Source organism: Salmo salar, chromosome 09, assembly GCF_965601325.2.
Source record: "Salmo salar chromosome 09, fSalSal1, whole genome shotgun sequence".
In the NCBI taxonomy this organism is placed as follows: domain Eukaryota; kingdom Metazoa; phylum Chordata; class Actinopteri; order Salmoniformes; family Salmonidae; genus Salmo; species Salmo salar.
In genome coordinates this window covers 123,062,536-123,077,884 of record NC_138299.1, presented here as the reverse complement: position 1 = coordinate 123,077,884, position 15,349 = coordinate 123,062,536, and the positions used below count along the sequence as shown (strand labels likewise).

Sequence of the window (15,349 nt, the reverse complement as noted above, 5' to 3'; positions counted from 1 at the left end):
GTGCACGACAAGGAGAGAACATGTACATGAACAGATAACACAGTTTAACAGTGTTTATACGTATAGAGAGATTTTTACAAATACCTTTCTGCTTATGTTTTCAGTGCTTATGGCTTCACAATAAGCAGTTTTCAAAGCAAAGTGTTATCAAAGTGGCATTATCAATAATGTTGTTAAGAGATCATATTATTAATAAACCTAATATTCCTAAAAAAAAAATTAAGTTGTATCGTCTTCCAAATTATTGTCTTTCTAAGCGAACAGCTCCCTCTCCTGTCAAATACAGCAGACATTTCAAACATACTTCCTCGCCTTATCACAACATAGTCATGGGCCTTTTATCAATTCGATTTGTCCTGCATCCTCTCTCCTCTGTCCCCTCCTTTTGAAAAAGGTCAAAGTTAATTGAGGAGAGTCAGCGAGGAGAGTAAACATGGATGGAAATGTGCTTGCTTGAAATGAGATGGTCTTTCTCCACCAGCCTGGTTTCATAGACTAGACGTAACATAGTAAACGTAAATCCGGGACACTTAAATTATTTTGATATGTTATGTTTGATATGGTTACATAATACAGAAGGTTACTAAACAAGGGAGGGAAGGCGCATAACGCGAACTTCTAGCAAGGTATCATGAGGTATCATGGGCTCTTTGGTATTTGAGGGGAGTCGACCAAGACAGGTTTGGCCTTTTACAACAATGTCCTCTATTTGTTTGCACATTCCAGGTTAAAACAAAATGTCCCGTGCTCTCTGTTTGCACTTTTGAATGCCCATGTGTCCAGCATGGATCTTCAACAACATCTCTTCTCTGAGAGTGTCAGGAATTCTGATTTTCTCTCCCTTGAAAACAATTCCACTGATCTGTGACAGTTCATCACAATGGTTCCAAAACTCTGAGCCGCTATGTGGGCATTTTCTCCTCTCAGGCCATCCATCCTGTATGACTTTCCTGAGCTGTGTGAGTTGTGTGTCTTTTTCTGTTTCTGCTCGGATCCCCTTCAGTTTGTGTCACTAACAGGTAAGTTGCTGTACACAGTGTGTACCTACATCTCCATGCCTTCACCGAGGCTGCTGTCCTTGTAGGTAGGAACCTTCCTGGAGAGTGTGACAGTGACAGGGATGTCTTTACCTGAACGGGGGAATGATTATGAAATATTACATGAAGGATCAATCTCTGTAGCCTTGGTGGGGCTGCTGCTAGCAGTTTCCTCACGATTGACTCGAGGGGCTGATGGAAACACTTACGTCTAGGCTTGCGCGATATACCGTATACCGGGGTATTTGGAAATAGACACAGGATGTTTTTTCAATACCGTTTAAACTTTTTAGGTAAGTATCTCAGTCAACTTGTGCAATACGTTAGGAGATAAATAAGATCTCATTCTTCATTTCACCTGTCACAATTTTTCATTATGAAGCTTACATATAGTCCCCAGTCACATGGTGTTTGTTTACAAGCACACAACAATGAGAGACTGGAGCCTTGTGAGTCACTCAGTGCTGTGCAGCACGTGCCAGGTGATCTAGTTACAGTGTGGTATTCACTACTAAATGTTTAACAACTATTAAGTTAACTGTCTAAAATGTGCTAAATGCTCTGCAGTTGTGCATTTGGTTTGCTAATTTAGTAGCTAGTTAGCGATCTAGCTAAGTGGTTAGCTTCTTCCAAAATCAAGCTTTGCTTGGTAACAGCAGAGAATCCCCTCCTGGATCAAGAGCCTTGCTATCTAATATTTGTTTTATGCGTGCAGCAAACTGTGAGTAGCATTCTTTAGTTACTGGTAAAACTTTGTGAGCTGGGTTGTCTGTCCTGCAAATATATTTAGTTAGCATTCTCTATGGGATTTTGCATGTACTTGTTAGCATTTCTAACCTTCGGATTACAGAGACTCAGTGGGGTTAGAAAATAGCTCCCCTTGTGTTCAGTGCTGGTATTACCAAATATCCTGGTATGGCACAATGAATGATGGTATGGCACAATGATGTATGAAGGTATGACAATCTGGATACCGCCCAAGCCTACTTGCATCCGAACAGAATGGCGTACAGTTCTTTTCGATTTCCACGTGGTTGATTTCACTGTCTGTGAGAGATTTGGAAACATAGCCGTTGGGCTTTACTTCTTGCAGTAGCACTGCACCTAGTCCATACTTTGATGCGTCCACTTGGAGTCTGAGCTCTTTGTTGGTGTCATAGTAGGCAAGGATTGGTCCTGGTTCTCTCGTGATCAAGTCTTTTACTTTCTGGAAAGAAATATCATGTTGTTTGTCCCAGAGGAACTCACTGGACTGCTTTAGCAGCTGACACAGGTGTGCGTTGGCATCGGAGAGGCTGGGGGCGAACTTGGCTAAGTAGTTGACCATGCCAAGTACTGTTTTCAGCTCGACGCGGTTCTTTGGTAGCTCCATCTCCTTTACGGCTGAGATCTTCTGTGGATCTGGTTTGATCTCATCCACTGTGAGACAATGTCTGAAGTAGCTGACCTCGGTGGCGCCGACTGTGCTCTTCACAGGGTTGAGCTATACTCCTCTCTCGCAGGACCTTTGCAGCATCGTGCAGAGCTTTCTGTTGTGTCCCTTTTTGGTTCGACCATAGACGAGGATGTCCACAATCGTCCACAATCAATCTTTCGCTGAAACTCGTCTTGGGCTGAGATAATCCCGAAAGGCAGGCGACGACACCTCTAGCGTCCAAATGGTGTATTGAACGTTGTGAGCTTGGATGACACTCCACACTGCCCTTTCCCAGCTGGACAAAAGGAGCACCGATGTGAGAATGATGTTCATATACTACAGTTCAGTGTTCAACACCATCGTGCCCACAAAGCTCATCACTAAGCTAAGGACCCTGGGACGAAACACCTCCCTCTGCAACTGGATCCTGGACTTCCTGACAGGCCGCCCCCAATTAGTAAGGGTAGACAACAACACATCTGCCAACACAGGGGCCCATCAGGGGTGTATGCTTAGTCCCCTCCTGTACTCCCCGTGCACACACGACTGGGTGGCCAAGCACGACTCCAACACCATCATTAGGTTTACTGATGATACTACGGTGGTAGGCCTGAACACCGACAACGATGAGACAGCCTATAGGGAGGAGGTCAGAGAACTGGCAGTGCGGTGCCAGGACAACAATCTCTCCCTCAACGTGAGCAAGACAAAGGAGATGATCATGGACTATAGGAAAAGGGGGGCCGAACACGCCCCCATTCACATCGACGGGGCTGTAGTGGAGCGGGTCGAGAGTTTCAAGTTCCTTGGTGTCCACATCACCAACAAACTATCATGGTCCAAACACAACAAGAAAGTTGTGAAGAGGGCACTACAACGCCTTTTCCCCCCTAGGAGACTGAAAAGATTTGGCATGGGTCCCCAGATCCTCAAAAAGCCCTACAGCTGCACCATCGAGAACATCCTGACCGGTTTCATCACCACCTGGTACGGCAACTGCTCGGCATTCGACCGTAAGGAGCTACAGAGTGTAGTGCGTACAGCCCAGTACATCACTGGGGCCAAGCTTCCTGCCATCCACGACCTATATACTGTAGGCAGTGTCAGAGGAAGGCCCCAAAAATTGTCAAAGACTCCAGTCACCCAAGTCATAGACTGTTCTCTCTGCTACCGCACGGCAAGCGCTGCTGGAGCGCCAAGTCTAGGTCCAAAAGGCTCCTTAACAGCTTCTACCCCCAAGCCATTAGACTGTTGAACGATTAATCAAATGGCCACCGGGACTATTTGCATTGACGCCACCCCCCTCCTTATTGTTATTTTATTGTGTTACTTTTTTAATATATTTTTTTATTTTAGTTTATTTTGTAAATATTTTCTTAACTCTATTTTCTTAAAACTGCATTGTTGGTTAAGGGCTTGTAAGTAAGAATTTCACGGTAAGGTGAAATACACCTGTATTCGCTGCATGTGACAAATACAATTTGATTCAATTTTTGATTGGATTTGACTCTTCTGTGAGCTTGATAGCCCAGTAGCCTGATCTGGCACACTGAAGTAGCGTGCTCCGGCTATCTTGTGTGTGATGTCATGTAGCAGCATCATGCTGTGGGGATGTTTTTCAGCGGCAGGGACTGGGAGACTAGTCAGGATCGAGGGAAAGATGAATGGAGCAAAGTACAGAGAGATCCTTGATGAAAACCTGCTCCAGAGCGCTCAGGACCTCAGACTGGGGCAAAGGTTCACCTTCCAACAGGAAAACGACCCTAAGCACACAGCCAAGACACCGCGGGAGTGGTTTCGGGACAAGTCTCTGAATGTCCTTGAGTGGCCCAGCAAGAGCCCGGACTTGAACCCGATCGACAATCTCTGAAGAGAACTGAAAATAGCTGTGTAGCAACGCTCCCCATCCAACCTGATAGAGTTTGAGAGGCTCTGCAGAGAAGAATGGAAGAAACTCCCCAAATACAGGTGTGCCAAGCTTGTAGTGTCATACCCAAGAAGTCTCGAGGCTGTATTCGCTGCCAAAGGTGTTTCAACAAAGTACTGAGTAAAGGGTCTGAATACTTATATAGACATGATATTTCAGTTTTTTTTTTTTTTTTTTTTTATAAATTAGCAAACATTCTAAAAACAGTTTTTGCTTTGTCATTGTGGGTTAATGTGTGTAGATTGATGAGGGGGAAAACCAGTTAATACATTTTAGAATAAGGCTCTAACCTAACAAAACGTGGAAAAAGTCATAGGGTTTGAATTCTTTCCTAAGGCACTGCAGATTGAGTTATATCATATTATTTTTTGATTATTTTGCTGGCAACATGTGGCTTGTCTGCTTATACTGAGTGCACAAAACATTAGGAACAGCTTCCTAATACTGAGTTGCACCCCCACTTTTGCCCTCAGAACAGCCTGAATTCGTCGGGGTATGGAGTCTAAGGTGTCGAAAGCGTTCCACAGGAATGCTGGCCCATGTTGACTCCAATGCTTCCCACAGTTGTGCCAAGTTGGCTGGATGTCCTTTGGATGGTAGACCATTCTTGATACACATGGGAAACTGTTGAGCGTGAAAAACCCAGCAGCACTGCAGTTTTTGACACAACCCGGTGCGCCTGGCACCTACTACCATTCAATGGGCACCTACTTGCCCATTCATCCTCTGAATGGCACACATACACAATCCATGTCTCAAAAATCCTTCTTTAACCTGTCTCCTGCCCTTCAGCTATACTGATTTAAGTTGATTTAACAAGTGACATCAATAAGGGATCATAGCTTTCACCTGGTTTCATCTGGTTAGTCTATGTCATAATGTTTTATACACTCAGTGGCCTACTTATCCCAAAACATTGTTTTCAAATCCCTGTTTTGTGTGGTATATTAGGCCTAAATGAATATCATCAGTGGTGGAAAAAGTACCCAATTGTCATACTTGAGTAAAGTTAAGATACCTTAGTAGAAAATTACTCAAGCAAAAGCAAAAGTCACCCAGTAAAATACTACTTGAGTAAAAGTCTAAGTATTTGGTTTTACATTTACTTAAGTATCAAAAGTAAATGTCATTTCAAAAATATACATTACTATCAAAAGTAAAAGTATAAATCATTTCAAAATGCTTATATTAAGCAAACCAGACAGCACACTTTCCTTGTTTTTATTTTATTTACGGATAGCCAGGGGCACACTCCAACACTCAGACATAATTTACAAATGAAGCATTTGTGTTTCGTGAGTCCGCCAGATCAGAGGCAGTAGGGTAGACCAGGGATGGTCTCTTGATATGTGCGTGAATTTGACAATTTTTCTGTCCTGCTAAGCATTCAAAATGTAACAAGTATTTTTGGGTGTCAGGGAAAATGTATGGAGTAAAAAGTACATTATTTTCTTTAGGAATGTTGTGAAGTAGAAGTAAAAGTTGTCAAAAATATAAATAGTAAAGTACAGATACACTCAAAAGACTACTTAAGTAATAGTTGAAAGTATTTTTACTTAAGTATTTTACACCACTGAATATTATGTGCCATAACATGCATGCTCCACAATCACACTATTTCCAACACTTACATTAGTTAATAGTGCATAGGCATACATCCTAATGCAGTATCATGTGCTTATGTACAATTCTATTCTAGTCTCGTCTAGGCAATAGGTGGAATTGTAACCATCATCACGTGTCGCTATTGTGTCTACTCGATTTTATGCCGCGTTCAACTGCTAGTCGTAACAAGGAAACTCGGACATTTCGACTTGCTATCTGAATGAACGCAGCACGTGAATAACTATACGGTCGAACATTTCCGATGTTTGCGACTTGCTCTAACTGGTTGTAGTTATGCATGATACTGCATTAGTTCCGACTGGAACGTGAACGCGGCATACCTCAAGAGTGGGCTACAGCGATGATGCGATGCTGCGTAGGCTACGTGTGAGTGGGATGCAAGTAGCTCGCCGCCGACATTCTAGTTGCTGGGTGCACGCACGGTAGGTTACTGCGGTAAGGATGCGTCTGCTGACTGGCTCGAATAAGATGAGCAAAGAGACTCACAGAAAAATATGATTTTATTTTTAAAACAGCCTTTTGACTTCGATGCAGGTATAGGGGACCTTTTCCACCTTTAAATGTATGTATAGTAGCCTAAATAAACCCTCGTCGGTCGATGCTCATGGAGTCGTGTTCGTGGGAGACGCATAAAATGATCCTACAGACAGACGCGAGTCAAATACGACAATTATGAAATGAAGGTTAACGTCAAGCAGACTACATCCAACAGCAATTAGATGTCTGGCAACGTCTAGCTCGGAGAATCTGAGTATGAAATGGTAAGAGAAGCAAGCAAGGACGATGATGACAATATTGAACTGTGGTTGCGATTTAAACAGCGTCCTTTAAAATCGAAAAATATTGTGACTGTTTTGGGTACCCCGATGATGATTTTATTGTCTGAGTAGGCACCTTCCTTATTAAATATTCATACTGGTAGGCTTTGAAACAATTGATGCATATGGAATGACCGTTTGCGCAGCATAGTCAATTACAACGGTTTCTGGGCTAATCATACATGCATCACCCATATAGCCTACTGTACACTATTTACTATGGCCTATATGAATTACATTTTTTGGTTTGGTCAAGAACCTCCACTTCATAATATATCATGATAATGTCCACTAGAACTATACATTTTACATGAACATGAGCACATACAATATGAACAAATAAACATTTGATTGAGGCCCCGAAACACCAATCAAAGTGGGTAGTTAAGATTGTGTGAGAGGATCGCTACATGGTTCTCACACAATGCCAGCCATTCAATCTCTCGTGTGGGCTCTAGCGGATATTGATTTGTAGCTTTATTTGATTATGAGAGTCTTTGTACAGTAACGTCCTTTCCAAAATGAAATGAGGTATTGTATCATGTTTTCAATTATATATCTGATCAAATGTTTGTTTCTCCTCTAGGTTGTTTAGGTAAACTGAATTGGTTTACATGCCTGACACCCGTTGATAGAAATACTCTGAAGCTGCGTATCTGGATGGAGAACGCTGTTGACAGCACTGTCACTGAATATTACTCAGAAATACACTGCGTGTCATTACTTTGAGTGTCTATTCTTCATGCGTTGAAGCCTCCTTGTTAAGGTACATAGAAGTTTGAAGATTGCACATTAGCGAATATTTTTGATACTATCTTAATCATCTGAAGGCTGCAACAATGATCCAGCAGAACAATAACAACAACTACCCATGCCTGGAGATGTCTGGCTCCCCGAGGGAGGTGCTGCAGAAGTGCCAAAAAAGCAATCTTCCCTTCACCAGACGCTTGGAGCTTGGGGACATGCCCTTAGTAAAGGGCCTTCGGGCCTGGGCTGCGTGCTCCAAGAACCGCAGGAGGGCAGCACCTCCCCCCAGGTCCCAAGGAACGTGCCCCAGGCCTGCAGATGTCTACCCAGTGGGACAGTGGGGCAGGCTGGGTTATGGTCTGGGGCTACCGCTGGACTCCAACTATGCCTCCAACCCCAGACAGACAGGCCTGGGGGCACTGGTGACTGTGGCCACGTTGAAGGCCTCTGAGGGAGGTGGTCAGACTCAGACAAGCTGTCTGTTCCTCAAGACGGAGGGTGGAAGGTGCCTCTACTCCACAGGCAGCCCAAGGCCCTGCACTCAAGGTCTGGTCCCTCAGTCCCCCTCCACGCTGGTGGGCAGCTGGCTGAGGGATAAAGTGGGGGGGCAGGACCCCCACGGGGGGATGGGGGTGCGGGATATGGGAGGGGCCTTGGGGTCGTACCAGGTCAAATCGAGGTCAGCCCAGAGGTGGAGGACATCCTGCAAGCCTGTGGTTTCCATCCAGGGGAGAACATTGCGGAACAGGGAGAATGCTGGCGAGCATACCCTGGAAGGGAGCCAGGAAAGCAGGGACAAAGGGGAGTTTCCCACAGCTGGTCAGGACACTCCGAGTGGAAAACAAGACCGAGGGAGTACTAGAAGCCCCAAATGCAGTCACGCTCAGACCAAGACCTGCACCCAGTGTCACGGGCGGAGAGGAGGGCAGGGGAGCAGCGGGGGTCCGAGGGAAGCTGCCTCTGTATGTGAGCAGGACCAGTTCAGCTGCGGTGTGGAGGGGATTAAGGAGGAGGGGAAAGTGCAGGATGGCACTGGTCTCACCCGGTCAAAGCCCTGTGACTCCTGCCTGCCTCCAGACAATGCTGACCCAGAAAACTGCAGCAGTGACGTTGGGGACCGGGGAAAGCCAGACAGCGCACACACACAGGAGGGGCTGCATCCTGAAACTTCTCTCAACAAGGAGCACTTCCAGGACAAACTATGGGATAAAGACATACATACTGGAGGCAACGATGTGGCCAGTGGTATCATAAGACATGTGGAAGACTTTGATGGCGTGATGGGTGCTGTGATTGGGTTTGTGGATCATATCAAGTCTGCAGAGTGTGATTCAGAGAGGCTAAGGGGGACCGGGGAGATAGCTGAGGGGAACCTGCCCAACAGGTGGATCGATGTTCGAACCTCAGAGAGCCACTGCTGCTCTGAGAGAAGCTGCCTCAAAGACTGCTCCACTCAACCACCCACACCAGTAGAGGGCAGCATTTCTACTGCTTCTGATGAGACTGGCTATGGTCAGATAAATCAGGAAACTAAATCAGATAGTCAATACAATAAGCTTTGTGAGAAATGTCAGCCAGAAGAAAAAGATCCTGTGGCAGTGGATAAAGAAGGGTTACAGGAATCTGTACATGGCGTCTGTGAGGAAGAGGAGATAGAGGGGGAGGAGGGGATCCAGTCAACAGCACCAGCAATTAGGGAGCTCTGTGGGGAGCATGGAGAGATACTGCCTGAGGTCAGGAGCACAGACGATGAGGCCAGGCTGGTAAGGGGAGACATCATATCCCAGAGAACTGAGCGAGGGCCTCACTGGGCAACGGAGGACCATGAGTCCGAGGAGACATGTAGGATGGAAGAGAGGTGCTTTTCAGATTTACCAGCTAACCTAACTGAAGAGGCCGTAGTAGGGTGGAGGAAGACAGGGACTAGGCAATTTAATTCCCTTTTACAAGGCTCTGCTGTTGCTGGCCCTGCTACCTCTGTCACACACTCGCTGCCTAATCCGGTCTCCTCAAGAGCCATGGCAACAGGCCTCCCTGCTCCGAATGGGGGGCAAACAGATGCTGGAGGTGGGGCTCTGGTGCCTCTGCTACGGAGCCCAGGGGAGCAGGAGTGGAAGAGGGGCCTGGACGAGAGCAAGGTGGCCTCCAACAGGGGGTTCCTGAATGGGGGGCCAGAGGGGGAGGATGACTTTGGGCTTTTCATGCAGGCAGAGGAGCAGACACCCGGGGACGACAGCTTCACTGCATCATCCCTAGTGCCTTCTTGGAAAAGTGAGAGTGTTGGTAAGTCCCCAGTCTATGGCACCTCAGAAATGTGACAGGAGCTCTTTTTAAAGACATCCAGACATTAGACACACATAACAAAAACGTCTAATGACTATCACATGCTCCAGTTAGATTATGCAAATGTGACAGAGGCAGCAGTAACAGAAGAACATGGAAAGGTTTTTGAAAACCACAAAGAGCTCTGATGTGAACAGTAGCGGTAACTCATGTAGACACGTTGCTCCCAATGCCCGAGTGGCGCAGCGGTCTAAGGCACTGCATCTCAGTGCTAGAGGCATCACTACAGACCCTGGTTTGATTCCAGGCTGTGTCACAACCGGCCGTGATTGGGAGTCACATAGGGCGGCACATAATTGGCCCAGCGTTGTCCGGGTTTGGCTGGGGTAGGCCGTCATTGTAAATAAGAATTTGTTCTTAACTGACTTGCCTAGTTTAAATAAAGGTTAAATAAAATAAATAATCAGTTAGTCTGGTCTGACCTGGATTCTTGAGGGCCCTCTCCCAAACTCATGTGAAGGTAGTGCTAGTGCTCTCTGCTTTGGGATGTAAGGCGTGTTAGCCTCAGGACATGGGGTTCCATGTTTAAAGAGACAGAGACCCGGGCAGGCAGCTCCTCTGTGATTGGGAGAGACCATGCAGGGTGACAGCCCATCCATCCCAATGTTCCATCCCCATTTAACCTCAAACATCATGCAAAGACAAAACTCCCAATCATTAGTGTCTAATGGTAATAACAAAGGTCTAATCATTGTTGTTGTCATGATTATGTCATATGTCAGTTAAAGCAATGGCACTTGCAGTGACTTTTAACCAAGGTGTATAAATCAAAGTTTCAAAAATAGTTGTCAGATTATAGAAGGGGAAAAAAACAGGTCAACTACCAAAAAAAGGACTATTTGTTGCCATTTGAATGAGGACAGCATGCAAAATATCTGTCTATTTGGAGCATACACCAGGTCCCTGCACTTTAAGGTCGACTCAGTGCATGGAATACAGATCATATAGAATCAATAGAATCTAGCTAGTGTCTAATGATTCATTTCAGATGCCTTCTTAATGTTTCCATGCTGCACTTGAAAACCATTATATCACCAATGAGTCTACCCATTGGACCTCAGGTTGGACAGACAGCTCATTCCAACAATCAGAGGATGCCTGGACAGCCTTCCCAAAGGATACAGCGGGAGAAGGGCAAGACACAAGAGAACAGTGGTGGCCCACAAATGCTGTGGAGGAGACAAGGGGCAGATTCTCTGCCACGCAAAATGTGGTAGGCCTTTAAATCTTTCCAGCTTTCCTCAGAAGTGACTACAAAAGACAAGGAGTCAATTTATTGCATATTCTTATATCTCCAGGAGTATATGGTCCATGGGACTGACTGGAAATGATAGACATACACATTTTTTCTTCATTTTCCATTATTTCCATCTTTCAGAACAAAGTGTTTGTGGAGGCCTTCCCGTCACTGTCTTCTCCCCCGTATGATCGTGATGCTGTTCCCACACTCAGCCAGCTCCTCAGAGGCGTCTTGGATCATGAAAGCTTTGCAGAGGATCATGGGTAAGTGGGTCAAGAAACCATAATGATATTTTATTAAAATCCAGCTCAAGGAATGATTTGGAAGTTTGATCCTGTATTAGCAGAAAATCCTACTTATATTTCCTTTCAGCTCGGATTTTAAATCAGTTAGAAGCATAATCTAGACAGTTTTATAATTAACGATAAGGAACATTCTGACATAGTTGTTATATATTGCCATCTAGTGGAAGAAATTATGACCTTCAAGATAGCGCCAGAGATAGCATGAAATGTCACCACCACCGAACAATTACCCTACTGTTTGAACCCATGACCAGAGATGAGCTGCATATTAGACAATATTTCACGCACTGAATCAGTATTGGTTTAGTGATAGATTCACAATTATTTAATAGGCTGTGGTGTTATTCATAACTGTGGTGCTTACATCTGCCATTCATTTACTTTACATATCTGTGTTTGTCTTGTAGCTTACTCGATGGGTTCCATGACTTGAACAAGATGTTTGGCTTGAAATATAAGAGGGCAAATGCTGTTTCCCGTGAACGTCTTCTACAGTCGCTACATTTGGACCAGTGTAACACGGTGAGAATTATCATCTGTAATCAGTGTAATGGGCTGTTAAAAGTAATAACAGGCCTACACTGTTTCATATTATGAGGCTGAAATGATACAGCCTAATCTTATGTTAGTATAGCTTTTTAACATAAGGCTCACCATGACAAATGCTACAGCATGTTAAACCAAACTGAAGTGCCTATAATCATAGAATGTATAATGGGTCATGCATCATAGTATGGCATAGTCATTTGACTGTTCTCTGCACTGGCACTCAGATAACAACTGACTACAGTTCATGTAAATTGATGTAAAGTTTGTCAATTTAGAAGAGTTATCATTTATTCACCTCTGCAGGAAAATATGACTGGGCACCGAGCAGCCAACTACAGTCCCTGTCTTGGCCTCCCCTCGTCCAGTCAGCATGCACAGGCCTGTGGGAAGAGACGTTTATCGTATGTCAACAAGAACATCATGGAATAACCAAAATGTCCACTTTCCCTGACCTTCAACAACACATTTAGCCTTTTTTATGCCTGTCCATGCCAAACCACTAATGGGACACAGTCTTCATCTCCATGGGGAGAAATAACTAAACATTTCACAAGATTCAGAACTCAGAGGATGCTCTCCTTGGGCCGACTGGACCACCTGACTATATGGTGACCCTTAATAATGCCCTGTTTTGCTTTACCTTCTCTGGAGTTAGATCACCGATGCATACCTGTGACAAATTTGATAAAATGAAGCACTAATTGTAATTTTTGTCTCACAGATATTTTTAAAATACATGCAAATGTTAACATTCTTATAAATCTTATTCTTATGGACTATAGGAAATGTTAAAGTAATTAGTGTTTGTCCGGAGAAGTGGATGTCTATACCCCTACCCCCCCTTTGTTCACTCCCACCCTCTTTCTCACACACACACTGACATGGACACAAACAACAAACACATACTATCCTCTCCTGTCACGTGATCTGGCTCAAACGTGCCGGTGACAACTCTGGAGCAGAATATACTGTAGATTTAGCAAACATTGGAGCTCACATGGATCACAGCTCCTTTTCTTATTATCATAGTAAATAATTACCATGTTTACTGAAATGATTACATTTAAATTGGGGTGTTTCTGGCTGTCAGAATACAGTTGTTTTGTGCTGGCAAAGAGAAAACGTGTTATTTTACCCGTACACGTTTGTTTTAGATCACAAAAAGCAGTCAAGTCATGTTTAGATTCTATTTGTTTCTCTATTGATTGTTGTTTGTGGGTAACCCAGGGCAACTCACTAGGCCTACAGAAAATGTAGTGAATGTTTGTCATTTGTACATAATATGTATTCCTCAAGAAAAATACAGATTTTCTGAGTTGTTCAAATTGATAAAAATAGATAGTCAACTTGTTAATTGATGTAATAAAATGATACGTTGATTGCTGTTTTCCATCCTCAAAGCTTTTGCTAATGTTATGATATACTGTATAGTTTTTTAAGTACCTAAACAGTCATCTTATTTGGGTGTTTGACGCAATACTCACTATAAACCAATACAGCAAACAACAAAAGAAAGGGGAGAAAATAGTACTCTACAAGCTACATGTAACCGATGTGAAATGGCTAGTTAGTTAGCGGTGGTGCGCGCAAATAGCGTTTCAATCAGTGATGTCACTCGCTCTGAGACCTGAAGTGGTTGTTCCCCTTGTGTTGCAAGGGCCGTGGCTTTTGTGGCGCGATGGGTAACGATGCTTCGTGGGGTGTCAGTTGTTGATGTGTGCAAGGGTCCCTGGTTCGAGCCCAGGTTGGGGCGAAGAGAGGGATGGAACCTACACTGTTACATTGGTGCCGTGACCCGGATCATTGGTTGCTGCGGAAAAGGAGGAGGTCAAAAGGGGGGGTGAGTGTAACCGATGTGAAATGGCTAGTTAGTTAGCGGTGGTGCGCGCTAATAGCATTTATCAGTGACGTCGCTCGCTCTGAGACTTGAAGGTGTGCCGCGGCTTTTGTGGCGCGATGGGTAACGATGCTTCGTGGGGTGTCAGTTGTTGATGTGTGCAAGGGTCCCTGGTTCGAGCCCGGGTTGGGGCGAAGAGAGGGACGGAACCTACACTGTTAGTCAATTAGAATGGTCTACGGCGCTACAAAAAAGTTTAATGGGTCAAAAGGCAACCACACTGGCAAATGACTTGAAGGCTTTGCACAGTCTTGCCAGTGGTTACAGCTAATGACATACTTTGAATTAGCACACAATTAGCTGTAACCACTGGCAAGACTGTGCAAAGCCTTCAAGTCATTACCTAAGACTGCTAATGAGGAAAACTGACAGAGCAATGCTATTCTCAGTTCATTACCCACTCTAACCTTGTGGCCAAGAATGCCCCCTATCAGAATGGCACATTTGTGACGTCTCCCATGTATGATGATGACAGGTAAGGGGCCCAAAAGGAGGTCATGTACAAGATTTTGGTCTGTGGCCAGGGCCAGATTACCGATCAGTCACGCAGGACAAGTGACCTGGGGTCCATGACCTCCAGGAAATCTGCTTTAAAACTGCACAATTTCCTCTCAGCTTCATGGCAAACTGTGAAGAATAGCATGAGATGAGCTGTAAAACAGCACATTCTTCTCTTTTTCCCATGGCACAATATGTAGAAAAACAGGAAATTAGCTTTAAAACTGCAAAATTACCTCAGCCTCATGATAAAATGTATAGCATTATAAAACAGCTATTTTTTTTCTCTGCACCATGGCAAAATGTGTTGAAATGCAGTAAGTTAGCTGTTTTCCTAAAAAAAGGTAGGTTCCCCAGGGCCCCAAATGCAGTAATCTGTGGCTGTCAGTAGTGCTGAATTGGTTAATAGGAAGTTGCTGAGTCAGAGAATCTATTTTCACCAGATATTGTGGCATTGATTGTGTTAAAGTGAAAATATGCAAGTGGCCTTAGATGACCTTTTGGCAAGCTATCAAATAAAGTCAAGTTTGTTTGCCTAATGCGCACTGTGCACATTGCCCTGGTATAGTTCAGTGCATGGTTGGCAAGAAGAAAAACATTTCCTGGTGTTACTATTTTCTTCAGCTGCAGCATGTGACACGATGGCTCCCCTAATCACATGTATTAGTTTTACATAAAAGCTCAAGGCAAAGCAATCTCTGTCTGCAATAACAACTATATGAAGCCATTATGGACATATGAAACTAGGAGAGTGAGGCAGTATACTCTAGTTCCTTTTTGGCCTGCCCCATAGGTCTTCACTTTAGTGTTCACAGATCTGAGACTAACTGGATCATTTGGTCTATAGTTTCACCTGTTTGAGCCTTTTCCCTATATTTTCCTTATCCAGTCTTGTAAACGCCAAAGAGAAAAGGGTAATGAAGGGGGGCAGAAAAGGAAATGTGT

At 44.3% G+C, this 15,349-nt stretch overlaps 1 protein-coding gene across 1 annotated transcript; it reads left to right on the top strand.

Annotated features, from left to right (window-relative positions):
• Positions 1–8,204: 8,204 nt before the first annotated feature.
• On the top strand, positions 8,205–13,388 carry LOC106612702 (uncharacterized). The gene is made up of 5 exons (XM_014214128.3): positions 8,205–9,855; positions 10,977–11,128; positions 11,294–11,418; positions 11,868–11,982; positions 12,313–13,388. Exons 1-5 carry the CDS (start codon positions 8,214–8,216, stop codon positions 12,436–12,438), a joined length of 2,160 nt encoding a protein of 719 aa, XP_014069603.3. The 5' UTR covers positions 8,205–8,213; the 3' UTR covers positions 12,439–13,388.
• Positions 13,389–15,349: the final 1,961 nt, after the last annotated feature.

Coding starts and splice junctions, on each gene's coding strand:
- LOC106612702 (XM_014214128.3), top strand. CDS start 8,214: ATGGGAGGGGCCTTGGGGTCGTACCAGGTCAAATCGAGGTCAGCCCAG. Junction 9,856..10,976: donor TTGGAAAAGTGAGAGTGTTG/GTAAGTCCCCAG, acceptor ATTGGACCTCAG/GTTGGACAGACAGCTCATTC. Junction 11,983..12,312: donor ATTTGGACCAGTGTAACACG/GTGAGAATTATC, acceptor TCACCTCTGCAG/GAAAATATGACTGGGCACCG.